This window comes from Dendrobates tinctorius, unplaced genomic scaffold (assembly GCF_039654945.1).
Source record: "Dendrobates tinctorius isolate UK_male_01 unplaced genomic scaffold, ASM3965494v1 ptg000296l, whole genome shotgun sequence".
In the NCBI taxonomy this organism is placed as follows: domain Eukaryota; kingdom Metazoa; phylum Chordata; class Amphibia; order Anura; family Dendrobatidae; genus Dendrobates; species Dendrobates tinctorius.
The window spans coordinates 1,192,582-1,207,227 of NW_027361963.1; the positions used below are offsets into that span (position 1 = coordinate 1,192,582).

At 47.0% G+C, this 14,646-nt stretch overlaps 1 protein-coding gene across 1 annotated transcript in view; it reads right to left on the reverse strand.

Moving 5' to 3' along the window:
- The window catches only part of LOC141073065 (uncharacterized), a 30,768-nt gene extending 16,552 nt beyond the window's left edge, over positions 1–14,216 (reverse strand). The window contains 6 exon segments of the mRNA XM_073560382.1: positions 560–677; positions 799–896; positions 10,931–11,054; positions 12,274–12,453; positions 12,772–12,919; positions 14,100–14,216. Coding sequence (XP_073416483.1) covers positions 560–677; positions 799–896; positions 10,931–11,054; positions 12,274–12,453; positions 12,772–12,849 — 598 coding nt within the window. The 5' untranslated portion in view covers positions 12,850–12,919; positions 14,100–14,216.
- Between the last annotated feature and the right edge of the window lie 430 nt (positions 14,217–14,646).

Sequence of the window (14,646 nt, forward strand, 5' to 3'; positions counted from 1 at the left end):
CCATCAGTAATGTGGACACCTCCTACATTTCTGTTAACAAATGAGGAACCTTAGTGGGGACTTTTTTTTCCTGGGTTGACTAGAAGCTTTAATTCAAGGAATTTGGGAGTGCACGACGTTTTGGATAACAGCTTTATCCTGTGCTCTATGATGAGCACTTACATTAGTGTTTCCATCAAAATCTACAAAACACGTGATTCACATGACACCTCCGAGGGGATCCATTCCCTGTAAAGAGGCAGCAGAGTTACTCTGGACTATGTCTAGCCCTTGTTCAGTGGTGTCCTTCTGAAAAGAACTGCACATAACTGTGGTCAACCGCCCTTTTATTGAGGGTTAAAAAGACGGTCATAGGACACAGGATTAAATATGTGCTTCCTACATCATTAACAAGAGGTGTGAAAGCGGCCCCGTTATTCATCGGTGCACCGCCGGACTCTGTACAGGAGCAGCCGCGCCATCACCGGACACTTTTGTAGTGAATAAAGCTTCACTGCACTGGAGACTTCACACGATATCCCACACCGGTCATCATCACATGCCGGTCACTATTACATACCTGTGGAAACATCTACCGGAATCTCCTCCTTCCCGTCACTCACACATGGCTGATCCCCCCTCGTCATCGCTTCTTCTTCTGTCTCATACTTCACTTTATTCTTAGTCGGATCTTCCCCCTGATATATCAGATGTAACAATCAGCACAATACAAGAAACCACCAAAATCTGTGACACCTATGACCTCGCTCAGAAATGTCCCCCATATACAGATCCGGTACAGGGCTCAGTGTCGTCTACCTGACAATCCTCCGGGATGTTGCGATTCTCCTCTGGACAGTCCTGGGGATACAGAGGATGGGGACATCTCTTTGGTGGATTTCTTTCCACAAGTCCATCTGTAGGAAACACACAGTGATGGAATACAGCGGCATGTTAAAGTTTGGACACCCGTTAAGAAATCTGGTGAACAATGGGGAAAATGGATCAAATGTACCCGGGTTGTTTCAGATGCTCTCGCTGGAGATGTGATATTTAATACATTTATGTTAGAGTAGGATATAGAAGGGCATAGGAATTATATAATCTGAAGTATGAATGTATTAGTGAATATTGCAGAAAAACACATAGGAAAAGTAGACATATCAGACAAGGGGAGGGGGGTGTGTTTTGGGGGAAGAGTTTAATTAGGGGGAGGGAAAGTTTTGTTAATTGGTTTACAATTAAATTTTAAGGTTATACCATGATACAATACAGGTATGGATTAAAATAATGTCTTAAAAATGGATGGATTTACAGTGTTATGTAATACAAGACTGTAATATGTATTGCTGGGACATTGTGTTTGGCACAATAAAAATGGTTTTGATTAAAAAAAAAAAAAAAAGTTTGGACACCCCTGGACAAAATTACTATTATTGTGAACAGTAAAACAAGTTGAAGATGACATAATCGCTAAGGGATAAAGTTAAAGATGAAAAATTTCCTTTGTATTTTAGGCAAAAAAAAAAAATAAAGTGGGCCAAAGCAAAAGTCTGGGTATCCTGCATGGTTAGTACATAGTAGCGCCCTCTATTACAAGCATCACAGCTTGTTAACGGTTTTTGTAGTGCAAAAAGAGTCTCAATTTTTGTTTGAGGGATTTTCCTCCATTCTGCCTTGGTGAATTCCTCCAGTTCTGTGAGATTCCCGGGTCATCTTCATCTTCTGCTATTTTCATGTCTAGCTGCAAATTTAAAATGATGGTCAGATCAGGGACTGTGAGGGCCATTGTAAAACCTTAAGCTTGCGCCTTTTGAGGTCGTCTATTGTGGATTGTGACGTGTTTAGGACCATTATCCATTTGAAGGAGCCATCCTCTTCCCCTTTTCACCTTCAGCTTTTTTACAGATGGTGTTATGTTTGCATCTCAGAATTTGTGGAAATTTTATTGAATTCATTGTTCCCTCTACCTGTGAAATGTTCCCTGTGCCATTGGCTGAAGCACATCCCCAAAGCATGATTGATCCCCATGCTTCATGGTTGGCGAGATGTTCTTCTCCTGAAATTCTGTGCCTTTTTTACTCCACACATACAGTACAGACCAAAAGTTTGGACACACCTTCTCATTCAAAGAGTTTTCTTTATTTTCATAACTATGAAAATTGTAGATTCACTCTGAAGGCATCAAAACTATGAATTAACACATGTGGCATTATATAATTAACAAAAAAGTGTGAAACAACTGAAAATATGTCTTATATTGTAGGTTCTTCAAAGTAGCCACTCTTGGCATTCTCTTGATGAGCTTCAAGAGGTAGTCATCGGAAATGGTCTTCCAACAGTCTTGAAGGAGTTCCCAGAGATGCTTAGCACTTGTTGGCCCTTTTGCCTTCACTCTGCGGTCCAGCTCACCCCAAACCATCTCGATTGGGTTCAGGTCTGGTGACTGTGGAGGCCAGGTCATCTGGAGTAGCACCCCATCACTCTCCCTCTTGGTCAAATAGCCCTTACACAGCCTGGAGGTGTGTTTGGAGTCATTGTCCTCTTGAAAAATAAATGATGGTCCAACTAAACGCAAACCGGATGGAATAGCATGCCGCTGCAAGATGCTGTGGTAGCCATGCTGGTTCAGTATGCCTTCAATTTTGAATAAATCCCCAACAGAGTCACGAGCAAAACACCCCCACACCATCACACCTCCTCCTCCATGCTTCACGGTGGGAACCAGGCATGTAGAATCCATCCGTTCACCTTTTCTGCATCGCACAAAGACACGGTGGTTGGAACCAAAGATCTCAAATTTGGACTCATCAGACCAAAGCACAGATTTCCACTGGTCTAATGTCCATTCCTTGTGTTCTTTGATGGCCACTCGTTTTTCTTTACTCAGAATTTGTATTATGGCAAGAAAAAAGCAGCTAACAGTCTATTCAGTAGGACTATCAGCTGTGCATCCACCAGACTTCTGCACAACACAACTGATGGTCCCAACCCCATTTATAAGGCAAGAAATCCCACTTATTAAACCTGACAGGGCACACCTGTGAAGTGAAAACCATTTCCGGTGACTACCTCTTGAAGCTCATCAAGAGAATGCCAAGAGTGTGCAAAGCAGTAATCAAAGCAAAAGGTGGCTACTTTGAAGAACCTAGAATATAAGACATTTTCAGTTGTTTCACACTTTTTTGTTAATTATATAATTCCACATGTGGTAATTCATTGTTTTGATGCCTTCAGAGTGAATCTACAATTTTCATAGTCTTGAAAATAAAGAAAACTCTTTGAATGAGGTGTGTCCAAACTTTTGGTCTGTACTGTACCTTTGATCATTGTGGCCACAGAGATCTATTTAAACCTCATTGGTCCACAGGACTTGTATCCAAAATGCATCACGCTTATTTAGATGTTCTTTTGCATACTTCTGATGCTGAATTTTATCGTGAGGACACAGGAGAGGTTTTCTTCTAATGAATCTTCCATGAAGGCCATATTTTTGCAGGTGTCTCTGAACAGTAGAACAATGTACCGCAACTCGAGTCTGCTAAATCTTTCTCAAGGTCTTTTGCAGTCAAGAGGGAGTTCTGATTTGCCTCTGTAGCAATTCTACTAGCAGATCTCACTGAAATCTTGTTTGGCCTTTCAGACCTTATCTTGACCTCCACTGTTCTGGTAACTGCCATTACTTAATCAGACTTATGGCCAACAAGGTCAAACAACAGCGAAAGAAAACTAGAGTCTCGTCTATTAAGAATGATGGCGTTAAATATACACATCTGTAAGAGATGGCTGAACAATCTGTGGGGTTTTACTCTGCCTTATATCATTTAAAGGATGATAGATGCAATTCACCCAAAATCTTTAGAAATAAACAAGTTTGTTTCTAGAATTAATCTCCCACAACAAAATACAGATCAATCATCATTGCTAAACAACATACGAAACTGACAAAGCTATAAAAGCATCATAGGAAAGTAAATCCCCTGGAGCAGACGGCGTACCTAATGAATATTATCACATTTATTGTCCCCATCTTTTAGATCCCCTATCGTGTATGTATAAAACAGTCATCAATGAAGGTCAGTTCCCAAAGGAATCCTTACAGGCCACCGAAAAATGATCCAGAGGTAATCCCAAGCTACAGGCCTAGAGCCCTCAGATTCAGACATCAAGATTTACACTAAAATAATCTCAGAAAGGTTCCTCCAAATGCTGCCCCCCTTACTACATTCACACCAAGCCGGGGTCATTACAGCGAGGCAGCCTCCGACCGCACAGGAGGACGACATTAATTTCACATGTAGAAAAGCCAAAAATTGGGATTATATGGTAGCCACGCTAAAAAAAAAAAAAAAATCAGACATCATGGGCAAATCTTGACCTCTATTATGGCCGCCTACTGCTGTCCCTCAGTAAAAGTCCAAGTGAATAATATATTATCTGACTCATTTTCTATCTGTGACGGGACGCGGCCAGGTCGTCCATTATCCGCACTCTTACTCCACCTCATCATGGAACCTTCTGCTGAAACCATTAGAACAAATTACTTAATAAAGGGAACACCATCTAACAATAGGCAACATACAATCAGTCTATTGGCGGATGACGCGCTAATCTTCCCCACAGGCCCGACCAATTCAGGGGAATTATTACTTCTACCATAAGAGACTTCTCTGCAGTTTCATAATATCAAATAAATGATACGAAATCTAAAATGTTAGGCTTTTTCATAGACCCCATGACCAAAATATTGATAGAAAAAGAATTTCCCTATAACTGGGAAAACTTCATATCCCATATTGAGGAATCATAATTCCCAATTCTTTATGTAAGGTACTAGATGAAAATCTGAATCTCCTACAAAAACAGATATTGAGACTTTGGATAAAACAAACACCTCGTGGCTTGGTAGGATCTTCTTATATAAAACTAGATTATGGCCCGATGCTATCGCATCGAGAGGATGCGATAGCATCACACCTCTTTCCATGTTAACCCTCAGCACACACACTCCTCTCACCTTTCACCATCTCCACTCACTCTTTCACTCCACATACGACCCCTTCTCTCACTCCGTCTCTCATACTCACACCGTCATCGCCGCTGCTCCACGATCCCCGACATCTTCTTCCGCCGGCGCCATCCTGGATCCAGACGTTGTCCACGCCGGCGACATGTTCTTGCGGCGACGCCATCTTGAGTATCTTGAAATCCCGCGATAGTCAAGATGGCGTCGCTGGAAGAACATGTCGCCGGCGTGGACGACGTCGGGATCCAAAATGGCGTCGGCGAAATCTCGCGAGTTTTCGCCGACGCCATTTTGGATCCCGACGTCGTCCTCGCCGGCGACATGTTCTTGCGGCGACGCCATCTTGACTATCGCGGGATTTCGCCGATCCAAAATGGCGTCGCCGCAAGAACATGTCGCCGGCGTGGAGGACGTCTGCATCCAGGATGGCGCCGGCGGAAGAAGATGTCGGGGATCGTGTATCAGCGGCGATGACGGCGTGAGTATGAGAGACGGAGTGAGAGAAAGGGTCGTATGTGGAGTGAAAGAGTGAGTGGAGATGGTGAAAGGTGAGAGGAGTGTGTGTGTTGAGGGTTAACACGGAAAGAGGTGTGCAGTGACGTCACCGGTTACCACTGGACGGAAGTTGTTACAACCGAAAGTTGCTTAGGGCATTTATTATTATAGATGATAATCCGGCCAAAACCTCACTATATCTTTAGAGCTGATCCAATCCAGATTCCAGATATATGGAGTAAGAACTTCCATAAGAAAATGTCAAAATATATTTGGAATAAAAAAAATCCCCAAAAGTCGCCAAATCATTACTACCGTATTTTCGGACCATAAAATGCACTTTTTCCCCAAGGAAAAAGGGGGTCTTATGGTTGGAATATACTTACAAATCCAGTGGTGGCGGCGGCCCCGGTTCCGATGCAGCCTCCCTTCGCAGGCTGGTGCGGCGGTGGCGGTGCTCTGTGGTGCGGCGGGCCTCCATCGGCATTTTGTGAAAGCCTCGCAGCTCCTTTGCTGCGATGCGGTGGCCTCCGGGAATAAGGCCCCCGGGAGCGGCGCATGCACAGATTCAAATTTGTTGCCGAGATCTGAATCTGAGCATGCGCTGCCCCCGGCGTCCATATTCCCGGAGCCACCGCATCGCAGCAACGGAGCTGCAAGGCTTTGACAAAATGCTGGCAGAGGCCTGCTACGCAGCACAGAGCAGCGCTGCCACTGCCGCTACCCAGAGCGGCGCTGCCACTGCCCCTTCCCAGAGCCCAGCCGCCTCAGCACAGAGCAGTCACCCCACAGAGCAACGCCGCAACATAGAGCACCGCCACCGCACCAGCCTGGGAAGGTATTTCCCAAAGGCCACAGCGCCAGCCTATACCACCGAACGACCCCTGTGACCACTCCTCCACCTGTGCCAATCCTTTCCCTTGTAAGCTGAATTCAGACTGTAAGATGGACCCCCATTTGACACTTTTTTTTCCCGATTTTTCTTCTGAAAATTTGGGGTGCGTCTTATGGTCCGGTGCATCTTATAGTCCAAAAAATACAGTATATACGAACAAAAAAGAGGAGGCATTGGTCTTCCGAATCTACAGGCCTCCTCCAAGGCGAATATCATCATGCAGAGCAGGAACGGCTCACAGATGAAGGGAAAACCAGCCGGGCAGGAATGGAAACGTCAGACAATGGGAACTGATCCTTAGACACTCTTATTGTTGTGAATTAATAGACCAATCCCTCCCTCTACCAAAGAATATACTAGGAAAATCTACAATTAGGACCTGGAGGAAATGATGGAACATTTCTTACAAAAACCACATGAGTTACCCATTAGAAAAACTTCCTTTCTTTATATTCCGCCCTTCCAGACTTCCCTATAGATAATTGGAAGAAGGATGGGATAACAAATTGTTCGGCCTTATTTACCGGACCCAAAAAAGATCCAATCATAAATGTTCTGTCCCTGACTCTATCGTACAACCTTCCAAAATAGGAAATATATACAGTGGGGAAAAAAAGTATTTAGTGGGCCACCAATTTTGCATGTTCTCCCACTTAAAAAGATGAGAGAGGCCTGTAATTGCCATCATAGGTAGACCACAACTATGAGAGACAAAATGAGATAACAAATCCAGCAAATCACCTTGTCTGATTTGTCATAGTAACATAGTTTTGAAGGCTGAAGGAAGACCTTATGTCCATCTAATTCAGCCTATTTTCAGCCTATTTTTTCTATTTGTCAAGATTTATTTTGCAAATTATGGTGGAAAATAAGTATTTGGTCACCTAAAAACATGAAAGATTTCTGGCTCTCACAGACCTGTAACTTCTTCTTTAAGAGGCTCCTCTGTCCTCCACTCATTACCTGTAGTAATGGCTCCTGTTTGACCTTGTTATCAGTATAAAAGACACCTGTCCACAACCTCAAACAGTCTGACTCCAAACTCCACTAGTGTGAAGACCAAAGAGCTGCCGAAGGACACCAGAAACAAAATTGTAGCCCTGCACCAGGCTGGGAAGACTGAATCTGCAATAGGTAAGCAGCTTGGTGTGATGAACTCAACTGTGGGAGCAATAATAAGGAAATGGAAGACATACAAGACCACTGAATCTCCCTCGATCTGGGGCTCCAAGCAAGATCTCACCCCAAGATCACAAGAACGGTGAGCAAAAATCCCAGAATCACACAGGGGGACCTAGTGAATGACCTGCATAGAGCTGGGACCAGTGTAACAAAGGCTACCATGAGTAACACACTACACTGCCAGGGACTCAGATCCTGCAGTGCCAGACGTGTCCCCGTTTAAGCCAGTACATGTCCGGGCACGTCTGAAGTTTGCTAGAGAGCATTTGGATTATCCAGAAGAGTATTGGGAGAATGTCATATGGTCTGACGAAACCAAGGTAGAACTGTTTGGTAGAAACAAAACTCGTTGTGTTTGGAGGAGACAGAATGCTAAGTTGCATCCAAGGAACACCATACTAACTGTGAAGCATGGGGGTAGCAACAACATGCTTTGGGGCTGTTTCTCTGCAAAGGGACAGGGCGAATAATTCATGTACATGAAAGAATGAATGGGGCCATTTATTGTGAGATTTTGAGTGCAAACCTCCTTACATCAACAAGGGCATTGAATATGAAACGTGGATGGGTCTTTCAGCATAATAATGATCCCAAGCACACCGCCACTGCAACACAGGAGTGGCTTGGTACGAAGCATATGAAGTTCTGTACAAATATCCCTCTGAAATGTAAAGTGCTGCGGAATATGTCGGCGCTATAAAAATAAAATTTATTATTATTATTATAAGGTCCTGGAGTGGCCTAGCCAGTCTCCACATCTCAACCCCACAGAAAAACTTTGGAGGGATTTGAAAGTCTGTGTTGCCCAGCGACAGCCTCAAAGCATCACTGCTCAAGAGGAGATCTGCATGGAGGAATGGGCCAACATAACACCAACAGTGTGTGCCAACCTTGTGAAGACTTACAGAAAACGTGTGACCTCTGTCATTGCCAACAAAGGATATATCACAAAATCTTGAGATTAACTTTTTTTTAATGACCAAATACTCATTTTCCACCATAATTTGCAAAATAAATCTTACCAAATCAGACAATGTGATTTCCTGGATTTGTTTTCTCATTTTGACTCCCATAGTTGTGGTCTACCTATGATGTCAATTACAGGCCGCTCTCATCTTTTTATGTGGGAGAACTTGCACAATTGGGGGCTGACTAAATACTTTTTTTTTTCCCCATTGTAACTTAAAAAATCATGGTTATTCCACAAAATATTGATTTCTGAACTCTTCCTGAGTTAAAACATTAGTATTGTTGATTCTAAATGATTATGAACTTGTTTTCTTTGCAGTATTTGAGGTCTGAAAGCACTCTGCATTTTTTTTTTGTTATTTTGACCATTTCTCATTTTCAGAAAAAAAATACAAAATTTAGTGCTTGGAAATTCGGAGACACATTGTCAGGAGTTTATAGAATAAAAGAGCAATTTACATTTTACTCATAAATATAAAGAGAAAAATCAGAGAAACTGAACATTTCAAAGTGGTCTCTTAATTTTTGACAGAGCTGTATATTGGGGGAAATTCTCTCTCCCAAGAGTTATCACGTCTCTTCTGGAAAATCCCTTAATAAATACTATTTGGACACCAACAATCTGTATACACTCTACAATAGTGACGTAACTACTGAAAAATCAAAACCCATGGTGACGGCGGAGGAAGATGTGAATGGATGTTATTCACCTGAGTCATGGAAAGATGCGACTGAAATGACAAATCAGATGGAAATCACAGGTGCCCCAACATGGGACCAATAAAAGGTGAACGCGCCACTCAAGGGAAGCCAAATTTCAAATACTGACCGCCAAGTATAAGCATAGTGTGAACAGGTGCTTAACTCAGAGTCACCAACTCATATATATTCAAAAAAAAAAAGGAAGCACACTGTAGCGCCATTACATGCAAACATGAAAATTGAAAAATTAACGGCATTACTGCATTAGAAGTATGAAAAATTGAGGATTGGCATTAGATAGGATCCTGGAAAACGAGAAATGCCTTACCGTGGCTTCCAGGTACACATAAATTGGCCATTTTATGCGCTAAACTTTCTCAATTTTTCATATTTCTAATGCAGTAATGCAATTCATTTTTCAATTTTCATGTTTGCATGTTATGGCGCCACAGTGTGCTTCCTTTTTTGTTTGAATTCAAGCGAAGCCGTCACACCGCTCCGGTAACAGAAGGAAAAGTTCTGAATTTTTTTAACCTATAAAATAAATTCTAAAACAAATAATTCCCCACGAGTATGGAATCGCTGTCTCATCTGGAATTTTTCCCTATTGTTCAGCAAATTATAAAGTAAAATACACAATTCGTCCAGCAAAAGAAAACACAAAACCTCAAATATCTGTAGGTGGAAAATAAAGATGTGATGGCTTATGGGAGAAGGGGAGGAAAAATGCAAAAAGTGAAATTAGCCCCATCAGGACCGGGTGAAACGTTGATATTGACTCCTAGGATTGCTGACTCCTATATGTGGCGCTATACCCTGTTCTCTGAATCTGGGAACAGGAAATTGGAATATCTTATGTCCCATGGGGCATTGCATGGCCCATAACTCTCTGTACTCAGAACTGTCGCTCTCCTCAAGGGGCAACATTACCCCCTATAGCGAGCAGTGCGCAGTGATCCGACCTCCTCCAGTAAAGAAAGTTCTGTGCTTCTACGCCTGCAGAGCGAGTGGTGAATAGACGCGGGGCCGGAGAAAGGCTGGAAAGCCTCCATGTCAGACTGACGGGTGATCGGCTCCACCATGTTCCATCTTTATGTCAGGACAGCGACTCGTGTCCCGAGGTCTGAGGGATGTCCGGGGCCGATATTTATCCAGGACTTTGAGCACAGAACGGAGAAAGTGATTTGTCACAAAGAAGAAGAGAGAATGAAGGAGGAGTCCAAGGAAGGTGACACAAGTGTCAGCCAAGAGGGAGGAGCCGGACGCTACACCGATTCTGAGGGACGGACGACCGACAGCGGATTAGGGGGAAAATCATCAGTAAATTAACCCCGACTCTGCTGAGTAACAATCCACAACAGACTTATAGACCGAAAGACCTCACAGGAGAGAACGGACAGAAGGACGGGACATCTGCAGAGAAAATGTGACCGATGCTCTAAGGAAGGAGAAAGATTCTGAAAGAAGAGAACGAAGACTCAAGACTGATGAAGACGAGACGACAGCGGAGAAACCGCGACTCACAGATCAGAAGAAAATAATCAGGGAAATGAAAGCTGTTGTCAGACGGAGAAAATGTAGAGAAAACCAGAGCAAGTCTGGAGAAAACTCATCTATTATAGGAGGACGCCGGAGAGACGTCATCCCATCCACCGGAGCCAACAAGGAGCCGCGCTGCTCACCTCGTGGTGTAAGAGGCCGGAGCTCCTCCATCATCACGGCCTGGTACCGATCCTGGTGTCCTTCTAGATACTCCCACTCCTCCATGGAGAAATAGACAGCGACATCCTGACACCTTATAGGAACCTGACAACAACGACACCGTCATCACCCAGAATCCTCCAGTATAATGTCCCAGCAGTCACCTCTCCGCTCATCACCCAGAATCCTCCAGTGCCGTCCTGTATAATGTCCCAGCAGTCACCTCTCCGCTCATCACCCAGAATCCTCCAGTGCCGTCCTGTATAATGTCCCAGCAGTCACCTCTCCGCTCATCACCCAGAATCCTCCAGTGCCGTCCTGTATAATGTCCCAGCAGTCACCTCTCCGCTCATCACCCAGAATCCTCCAGTGCCGTCCTGTATAATATCCCAGCAGTCACCTCTCCGCTCATCACCCAGAATCCTCCAGTGCCGTCCTGTATAATATCCCAGCAGTCACCTCTCCGCTCATCACCCAGAATCCTCCAGTGCCGTCCTGTATAATGTCCCAGCAGTCACCTCTCCGCTCATCACCCAGAATCCTCCAGTGCCATCCCGTAAAATATCCCAGCAGTCACCTCTCCGCTCATCACCCAGAATCCTCCAGTGCTGTCCTGTATAATGTCCCAGCAGTCACCTCTCCGCTCATCACCCAGAATCCTCCAGTGCCATCCCGTAAAATATCCCAGCAGTCACCTCTCCGGTCATCACCCAGAATCTTCCAGTGCCGTCCTGTATAATGTCCCAGCAGTCACCTCTCCGCTCATCACCCAGAATCCTCCAGTGCCGTCCTGCATAATGTCCCAGCAGTCACCTCTCCGCTCATCACCCAGAATCCTCCAGTGCCGTCCTGTATAATGTCCCAGAAGTCACCTCTCCGCTCATCACTCAGAATCCCCCAGTGCCGTCCTGTATAATGTCCCAGCAGTCACCTCTCCGCTCATCACCCAGAATCCTCCAGTCCTGTGTAATGTCCCAGCAGTCACCTCTCCGCTCATCACCCAGAATCCTCCAGTCCTGTGTAATGTCCCAGCAGTCACCTCTCCACTCATCACCCAGAATCCTCCAGTCCTGTGTAATGTCCCAGCAGTCACCTCTCCGCTCATCACCCAGAATCCTCCAGAGCCGTCCTGTATAATGTCCCAGCAGTCACCTCTCCTCTCATCACCCAGAATCCTCCAGAGCCGTCCTGTATAATGTCCCAGCAGTCACCTCTCCGCTCATCACCCAGAATCCTCCAGTGCCGTCCTGTATAATGTCCCAGCAGTCACCTCTCCGCTCATCACCCAGAATCCTCCAGTCCTGTATAATGTCCCAGCAGTCACCTCTCCGCTCAGCAGCTCGATCATCTTGTTGCTGAGCTCCAGGATCTTCTTGTTCCTCTCATGTATCGGGGAGTGCGGGGGAGGCTCTGTGATGGGGCCCGGGCTCCGCCCTCTTGACTCCTGGAGATGGATGATGGGAGTCACACAGTCCCCCGGTGTCTTCCTCACTATTGTGTAATCCTGTGGATGGAGAGAGACACTTAGGGAGAAGAATTCCTTCCCGACTCCAGATCTGACAATCAGTAGAAATCCCGGGATCAATAACCGTCTCCAGTAATCTGGGGCCATAACCGGGAATATTATTACACTCCGGACAGACATCCCGGCCCCTCTACAGCTCTTACAGGGAATCCCCATGACAACTCCTCCGGGCAGAGAGCTCCACAGAATCCCTGCTCTTACAGTAGAGAATCCTTCTCTCCTATTCTGGATTTCCTCCTCCCGGTGTCGGACTCGTCACATCACACAATAAAGCTGATAGAAATGTAGAGGAGTTACCTCTCCGCTCAGCAGGGAGATGATCTCCAGGGCGCAGTGGAATAATCTCCTGGTGGTCTCATTCCTGTCCTCGTCCATCCTCGGGGGTCATTCAGGAGGAGGAGGGATGAGCACTGGATCAGCTGGAGGGATCTCGTCCTGCCGGCGTCTTCATGATGAAGGAGAAGATGGAAATCACAGAGGACGAGAGAACGACAATCACTAAATTCTGCCCAAATATCAACAATTAAAAGGAAGAATCTGGAGGAAAAGCCACAAAACTCCACCGCGGCCTCCTCCGCCGATCTGACCGCTCATTATCAGCCTCGTAGGCGGAGGACGGTCACCGTGGTAACTACACCTCCAGCGGGGGACGATCACCGCGGTAACTACACCTGCAGCGGGGGACGGTCACCGTGGTAACTACACCTGCAGCGGGGGACGGTCACCGTGGTAACTACACCTGCAGCGGGGGACGGTCACCGTGGTAACTACACCTCCAGCGGGGGACGGTCACCGTGGTAACTACACCTCCAGCGGGGGACGGTCACCGTGGTAACTACACCTGCAGCGGGGGACGGTCACCGTGGTAACTACACCTGCAGCGGGGGACGGTCACCGTGGTAACTACACCTCCAGCGGGGGACGGTCACCGTGGTAACTACACCTCCAGCGGGGGACGGTCACCGTGGTAACTACACCTCCAGCGGGGGGACGGTCACCGTGGTAACTACACCTGCAGCGGGGGACGGTCACCGTGGTAACTACACCTCCAGCGGGGGACGGTCACCGTGGTAACTAACCTCCAGCGGGGGACGGTCACCGTGGTAACTACACCTGCAGCGGGGGACGGTCACCGTGGTAACTACACCTGCAGCGGGGGACGGTCACCGTGGTAACTACACCTCCAGCGGGGGACGGTCACCGTGGTAACTAACCTCCAGCGGGGGACGGTCACCGTGGTAACTACACCTGCAGCGGGGGACGGTCACCGTGGTAACTACACCTGCAGCGGGGGACGGTCACCGTGGTAACTACACCTCCAGCGGGGGACGGTCACCGTGGTAACTACACCTGCAGCGGGGGACGGTCACCGTGGTAACTACACCTCCAGCGGAGGACGGTCACCGTGGTAACACCTCCAGCGGGGGACGGTCACCGTGGTAACGCCACCTCCAGCGGGGGCCGTGAGGTGAGGAGGAGACGCTGCACATCCCCCATACAATGCTGCCCGTCCCCAACACTGAGGAGCCGCAGTCACATGGAGCAGGAGCCTCCACAGGAACAGCTCTGATCTCCCCCCACACTCTCCTCTCACAGATTCACCACAAACCCTCCTGTCATCTCACCGGAATGGCGGGAACCGGAAATCTGCTGCTGGCTGACCCCAGAGAACACGAGCTGCGCACACCCGGGACGGAGCGGCTGCACTGAGCGCGGGAGGACCTGTGGTGACGTCACCGTCATGTGATCAGCGGGCGGGGCTCAGGAGAGAAGGGGGTGAAGGACCTGTGGTGACGTCACCGTCATGTGATCAGGGGGCGGGGCTCAGGAGAGAAGGGGCGATGAACCTGTGGTGACGTCACCGTCATGTGACCAGGGGGCGGGGCTCAGGAGAGAAGAGGTGAAGGATCTGTGGTGACGTCGCACTCATGTGACCAAGGGGCGGCGCTCAAGTGAGGTGAAGGACATGTGGTGACGTCACCGTCATGTGATCAGGAGGCGGGGTTTAGGAGAGAAGTGGTGGAGCTGTAGTTACTACGCAGTCATGTGACAGTGATGACGTCACCTCAGCTCCTCCCCCTCCTCGCAGTGCAGCAGGGAGGAGAATGGAGGAGATTCCGGCGGCTCCGGTGTAGACGGCTCGGCGGTGACGGGAGGAGAATGGAGGAGATT